This window comes from Leptodactylus fuscus, chromosome 11 (assembly GCF_031893055.1).
Source record: "Leptodactylus fuscus isolate aLepFus1 chromosome 11, aLepFus1.hap2, whole genome shotgun sequence".
NCBI lineage: Eukaryota > Metazoa > Chordata > Amphibia > Anura > Leptodactylidae > Leptodactylus > Leptodactylus fuscus.
Window position 1 is genome coordinate 12,420,259 of NC_134275.1, and position 6,810 is coordinate 12,427,068.

Here is a 6,810-nt window from a genome sequence, read left to right on the forward strand (position 1 = left end):
CTGAGCGCGCTCTCCTTGTCCCCACAGGGTCGCTTAGTACTCACCAGGAAATCCGGTTATTTCCCCAGCTCCTCTGTGAAGCCCTATCCTGTGGTGAGTGGTGCCCCCTGTACCCCAAACTATAGTAATACATGAATGTGACAATATGGGGGTGGGGTGATAGAGCCAAGGGCAAATATTCAGGACAAAGGAGTAAAACCCCCATCATCCACTAACCTGCAGTATCTGTGATTTACAGCAGCCGGTGAACCGCACGGATTACAGCAGATACCCCTGGTAGGTGATCCCCTCCCCCGCCCGCCACCTCACTATTAGAACCGCACGTCTCACAAGTGTCCTATCCTCCAGGTTTGCAGGGAATGTCGAACGTCCACAAGCTGATAATCTCTTAAAGTCCCATCTCAGCGGAACGTATCTAATCCGGGAGCGACCAGCCGAGGCTGAAAGATTCGCCATTAGCATCAAGTAAGAAGCTCAACAGTCACCACTAGAGGGAGCTCACTACATACAGATTATACAGTCACCACTAGGAGGAGTTCACTACATACAGATTATACAGTCACCACTAGGAGGAGTTCACTACATACAGATTATACTGTCACCACTAGGGGGAGCTCACGACATACAGATTATACAGTCACCACTAGGGGGAGCTACTACATACAGATTATACAGTCACCACTAGGGGGAGCTCACTACATACAGATTATACAGTCACCACTAGGGGGAGCTCACTACATACAGATTATACAGTCACCACTAGGAGGAGTTCACTACATACAGATTATACTGTCACCACTAGGGGGAGCTCACTACATACAGATTATACAGTCACCACTAGGGGGAGCTCACGACATACAGATTATACAGTCACCACTAGGGGGAGCTCACTACATACAGATTATACAGTCACCACTAGGAGGAGTTTACTACATACAGATTATACTGTCACCACTAGGGGGAGCTCACTACATACAGATTATACAGTCACCACTAGGGGGAGCTCACGACATACAGATTATACAGTCACCACTAGGGGGAGCTCACGACATACAGATTATACAGTCACCACTAGGGGAGCTCACTATATACAGATTATACAGTCACCACTAGGGGGCACTCACTACATACAGATTATACAGTCACCACTAGGGAGAGCTCACTACATACAGATTATACAGTCACCACTAGGGGGCACTCACTACATACAGATTATACAGTCACCACTAGGGGAGCTCACTACATACAGATTATACAGTCACCACTAGGGGGAGCTCACTACATACAGATTATACAGTCACCACTAGGGGGAGCTCACTACATACAGATTATACAGTCACCACTAGGGGGAGCTCACTACATACAGATTATACAGTCACCACTAGGGGGAGCTACTACATACAGATTATACAGTCACCACTAGGGGGAGCTCACTACATACAGATTATACAGTCACCACTAGGTGGAGCTCACTACATACAGATTATACAGTCACCACTAGGGGGAGCTCACTACATACAGATTATACAGTCACCACTAGGTGGAGCTCACTACATACAGATTATACAGTCACCACTAGGTGGAGCTCTCTACATACAGATTATACAGTCACCACTAGGGGGAGCTCACTACATACAGATTATACAGTCACCATTAGGGGGCGCTCACTAGATACCGATTATACAGTCACCACTAGGGGGCGCTCACTAGATACAGATTATACAGTCACCACTAGGGGGCGCTCACTACATACAGATTCTACAGACTCACTACATACAGACTGCACACAGCTAGTAAAGGTGATGATGGTGGTTGTAGTTTTCGGATTCCTCCCCCAGGTTTAATGATGAGGTGAAGCACATAAAGGTGGTGGAGAAGGACAGTTGGATTCACATCACTGAGGCCAAGAAGTTTGAAAGTTTACTGGTATGTGGATTAGGCCCTGGGGCGGCCGTCAGCGGGGAGGGGCGCTGGCTGTGATGTCGGGGGTGACTCGGTGCTGTTTTTTAGGAGCTGGTGGAGTATTACCAGACGCACTCACTGAAGGAAAGCTTCAAGCAGCTGGACACCACCCTGAAGTTCCCCTACAAGCTGCAGAAGGGCCGCAGCACCCCCAGATCTCCCGGTAAGCAGCTTGTGTGTTAACCCTTTCCTTGGTTCCTCCAGCAGCCCCTGCACTGGCTCTCCCTCTCTTTGCTTTACTGTAATGCTGTGCCGCTCCCTGCCGTTTAACCCTTTCCTGTTCTCGCAGCGTTGACCGGTCTCTCTTGTTCTGGACTCTTGCAGCCTCCTGTGCTTCCTACAACTTTTCTTTTCTCAGTCCTCAGGGTCTCAACTTTCCCTGTCAGAACCCGTCCACACCCTTCTGGTCAGGTACTGCGCCCCCCGCGGCCCGTCTGTCAGCATTATATTGTGTGTGACCCCCGGGGCCCCTAAACCACCACCAGCTCCTTATTCTGGAGGAATTTAGGGCCCTAAACTCCAGCAGTGTAAGGAGATGATGTATTGGGGGCCGGGGTGCCAAGGTTCTTCTTAAAGGGCCGGTACAATCTTCATCAAAGTGCATTGAAAAGTTCTGTAATTGAAGAGGTGATTATTGGTGCAGTCACCATAGCAACAAGCTGCAATGCTATTGGCCGCCATGTACGATATCCGCTCAGAGCTTTTCATTATACAGTGATGGCGGTCTCCATTGTGCTTCATCATCATCACATCTATGGTCGCCATTCATCCATCCTCATGTCTGTCACAGCTCGGGGGATCCATCTGCTGAAATCTGCACTGTGGGGGAGGGGGCGACGATCCACCATCACATCGCCAGGAATCGGCCATTGGTTGTCTCATGTGAGCATGCTCAGTCGTACGCGGTGAGCCCAGGCCGTCTTATAACTCCGCCTCTTGTCTTCTCTCCGCAGTTTTCACGCCACGTCCTGTAGGAACCGCCGTCGCCAGGTACAATTTTGCAGCCAGAGATATGAGGGAGCTCTCGCTGCGGGAAGGAGACGTGGTGAAGATCTACAGCCGGATTGGAGGGGATCAGGGATGGTGGAAAGGAGAGACGAACGGAAAAGTGCGTATTTACTAAGGGACCCCAGAGCCCATCCTGATCAGGTCTATGGCGGGCAACGTAGGGCCAGCCCTGGGTCACATGGTCAGAAGAAGCTCCGGAGTGGCTCTGCCTCCTCTCCCGTGTTTTGGGGAACGGTTCTGATCATGTGACCTGGCGGAGGCTTCCCCATCAGTCTGACCTTAAGGGCCCCTTCACACGGAGTTTACGCTCCGCTCATTCAGACATGTACACACGAGCGCTTCAAAACACATCCCATTCACTTCAATTGGAGCGCGCGTAAAACCGGCTATACACACGTTCCCATTGAAATGAATGGCATGTGCTTTGAAGCGCTCGTGTGTACATGTCTGAATGAGCGGAGCGTAAATTCCGTGTGAAGGGGCCCTAAGGGTTTATTCTTAGGATGTGTCTGTGACATTAACCAGCCCCTCCTCCACTCCCCCCCAATATTATCATATATATACAGGCTGTATACGGGGCCGAGCTGTCGTATTATAACACACACCCCCCCCCCCCCCCATGTATTACTGCCAGGAATGTTTAGCTACACCGTAAGAGGCCGGTTCGGTGTGACGGAGAGGACTTTTATTGGGGCGGGGGTTGGACTGATCCCCTGGACAGACCTCAGCTGTGACCCGTCTCTCTGTCTCTGCAGGTCGGTTGGTTCCCCTCCACTTATGTTGAAGAAGAAGGGGTGCAGTGAGCTGCCGGTGGCGATGGCGGCTGGGGCTGTCACCTCATGACGTCTTCTCTTCCTTCCATGATTTGTTTGCACAGTAGGGACGATGTTCCTGTACCGATCCCCTCCCAGCGTTGCCGCAGCGCCAGTGCCCGGGGGAGGGGTCGGGGTCTTCCTCGCTGGTATTACTTGTATATAAGATTTATAATTCTGATGAGCGGCTGCGGCTTGTAAAGGGAAATAAAGTCATTCCATTTCTGAGCTCTGCCTCCTCCTTCTGTGAACACTACATGACTAGAACTACAGCTCTGGCAGGGACTAGAGCACATGATACAGGACACTTACCAGCCGCCACCTGGAAACCATCCCACAGTCCGCAGGGGGAGTGGTGAGACGCGCGCACACTACAGAGGATCGGCTCCTGTGTGTCTTACCTCAGAGCTCTGTGATGTCGCTATACTGTGTTATTCCTCCTGGAAATGTAGGCATAGAATCACAACTTAGTGCACGGTTCCTCTTGTGAAGGAGGTGTGACCCTACACGACCTGGTCTGGCAATGTGGTCACCTGGTACCAGGAGGAGTAACTGGTTGTGGGGCCCCAGTCAGTATTCTGCAGATCGAGACGCTTTGGAGGGAATTACCGCTCCACAGAAGTGTCAGCAAATATGAAACTGACTCCACAAGCGACACCAAGAACCTGATGTCATCAGTCAGCAAATCACTCCCATCCTGCAGATGAGTACAGGACCATTGTGCTTGCTCTGGGATTGCCATGATAACCAGATAGTCACAAGACATTAAGTCCATACAAAGGGTCTGTTCAGGTAACCCAGAGCAAACACAATGTCCATGTAACATAGGAGGAGGCTGCTATGAGAGCGCCCTCTGCAGGACTAGTGACAGAGAGGGTACAGCCGCAAGCCATCCATCTGATCCTGGGCTGGTGTCTGGTTACCGCAGCTTTGGTCAGGTGCGCTGTAGCCGGCTCAGGTTCTCCAGGAGGTAACCTAACCCTGCGAGCGGCGGATCAGAAGACATTGGGATATGATCACACCAGCAGTGCCCAGAGCAGACGTGTCCCCGGCGCCATGCAGGTGAGTGACCATCCACTATGATGTCATATTTAACCCTTCAGAGGGCATGATGAAAGTGGTGCTCCATACACAAGTGCTAGGCATGCATTTCTATGACCCTATTCACACGCGTGTATAGGGCACATCACAGGACAGATCCTAATGTTGTCCTTTTTGTGCCCCCCCCCCCCCCCCCCCCCCCCCCCCCCCTTGTCCCCCCTCCTGACCTGGCATTGCTCTCTGTATCCCACATACTTGTCCCTCCTGACCTGGCGTTGCTCTCTGTATCCCACATACTTGTCCCCCCTCCTGACCTGGCGTTGCTTTCTGTACCCCCCACATACTTGTCCCCCCTCCTGACCTGGCATTGCTCTCTGTATCCCACATACTTGTCCCCCCTCCTGACCTGGCGTTGCTTTCTGTACCCCCTCCCCCACATACTTGCCCCCCTCCTGACCTAGTCTTGCTGTCTTGCAGGTGTCCCTCTGCCGGCTCCGCACCCACCAGTGCTGCTTCATCCTCTTTAACCTGTTCCTCTTCCATGCTCTGCTGTTCGGAGCAGATTTCCTAGAGGAATATTTCCTGCGTTCCGCTCCGTCCTCTTACACTGATGGGAAGTTTGCAGAGCTGAGAGTTCGGGCTCGGCGGCTGAACATGAGCCTGCAGCGGGAGAACATCTCCAAGTCCTACGTGATGAGCGGATCGGAGCTCTGCACTGGCCGTGAAGTCTTCCTGCTTCTCATCATTTTCAGCTCTCCAGAAAACAGGATCAGACGGGAGCGAATCCGACAGACCTGGGCGAACATGACGGTGCTACGGGGCCTGGAGGTCGCCCACGTCTTTATGCTGGGGAGGCCACAGGTAGATTCCACTCAGTACAACCTCCTCAACGAATCTCAGCTCCACCAGGACTTGGTCCAGGGATGTTTTCTGGATTCTCCTTTCAATAGAACGCTGAAGGTGATGATGATGATGGAGTGGATCGTAACCTTCTGCCCCGGTGCCAGCTTCATCCTGAAGGCCGATGAGCAGATGTTTGTCAATGCTGAGAGCCTGACCCGCTACCTGCTGACGCTGGGGACTCATACTGCTGACGTCTATAGCGGGAGGGTCATACACCAAGCCCGGCCTGACCGGGACCCCCTCAGTCCAAGCTTTGTCCCCATAGCATCTTATTCGGAGACCTTCTATCCTGACTACTGCAGCGGCTCCGCCATGGTCATCTCTCAGGACGTTGTTAGGAAGATGTACCTGGTCTCACACAGGGTGCCCATGGTGGTGCCCTCGGAGGTCTTCATTGGGCTCTGTGCTCAGCAGGCCGGGGTCATCCCCATCCACAGCTCTCGCTTCTCTGGGGCCAAGCACATCCACTACAATCGCTGCTGCTACCGGATCATCTTCTCATCCTCTGGGGTCACCGACGACGACCTTGCCAGAGTGTGGACGGACCTGACCCAAAACCACGACTGCTCCAAGCTGGAGACCTACTATGGCCTGGTGTCCTGTAAGGTCTGGTCCTACCTGGACAGGATCAAGTATTACAACTCAGAGGATGATGGGGGTTGGTCCTTCTGAAGGGTCGGCTCCATCCAGCACCAGATGTGATGACCACCATGAATCCGTCTTCTGGATGCAGCGACAATCTATGAAGGAAGACGAAAAAGAGAAGAGGGTCAAGACAATGAGAAATCCAGGACTGGACTAGTCGCACAGTCATGCCTTATACTCTAGTTACAGCAAGAGCTGTACTCACTGTTCTGTTACTATATCATGTCTTATACTCCAGTCACATCCAAAGTTGAAGTCACTATGCTAATGAAACACATTAAGACCCTCTAATCCATTCACATCCAGAGCTGCAATGTGTTCCCTTGTGCTTGTGATCTGCCACCATTGTGATGTGCGACACTATTTCCCTGTGACAACACTGCCGGACTCCAACCACATTGTGTACACAGCAACTCAGACAGGGGTAATAGCAGGAGAA

The 6,810-nt window shown here is 52.0% G+C and overlaps 2 protein-coding genes across 4 annotated transcripts in view; both read left to right on the plus strand.

The window, feature by feature from the left end:
* VAV2 (vav guanine nucleotide exchange factor 2) overlaps window positions 1–3,982 on the plus strand; it is a 54,791-nt gene extending 50,809 nt beyond the window's left edge. For 2 of the 3 annotated variants that reach the window (XM_075260705.1, XM_075260706.1), the window contains 8 exons: window positions 28–93; window positions 239–276; window positions 349–465; window positions 1,839–1,926; window positions 2,011–2,125; window positions 2,287–2,373; window positions 2,916–3,070; window positions 3,726–3,982. In XM_075260705.1, the coding sequence (XP_075116806.1) occupies window positions 28–93; window positions 239–276; window positions 349–465; window positions 1,839–1,926; window positions 2,011–2,125; window positions 2,287–2,373; window positions 2,916–3,070; window positions 3,726–3,773 (714 nt within the window). In that variant the 3' untranslated portion in view covers window positions 3,774–3,982. The remainder of the gene's footprint in view (window positions 1–27; window positions 94–238; window positions 277–348; window positions 466–1,838; window positions 1,927–2,010; window positions 2,126–2,286; window positions 2,374–2,915; window positions 3,071–3,725) is intronic. The other variant, XM_075260707.1, reaches the window with a different exon arrangement.
* Window positions 3,983–4,794: 812 nt separating this feature from the next.
* Window positions 4,795–6,608, plus strand: B3GALT9 (beta-1,3-galactosyltransferase 9). The gene is made up of 2 exons (XM_075259817.1): window positions 4,795–4,844; window positions 5,285–6,608. Exons 1-2 carry the CDS (start codon window positions 4,795–4,797, stop codon window positions 6,396–6,398), a joined length of 1,164 nt encoding a protein of 387 aa, XP_075115918.1. The 3' UTR covers window positions 6,399–6,608.
* The last annotated feature ends 202 nt before the right edge of the window (window positions 6,609–6,810 follow it).

Excerpts from the sequence above, each read along its gene's own strand:
- B3GALT9 (XM_075259817.1), top strand. The coding sequence starts at position 4,795 with ATGATCACACCAGCAGTGCCCAGAGCAGACGTGTCCCCGGCGCCATGC. Across the intron at positions 4,845-5,284 it reads GTGTCCCCGGCGCCATGCAG|TCTTGCTGTCTTGCAGGTGT; the intron begins GTGAGTGACCAT and ends CTCCTGACCTAG.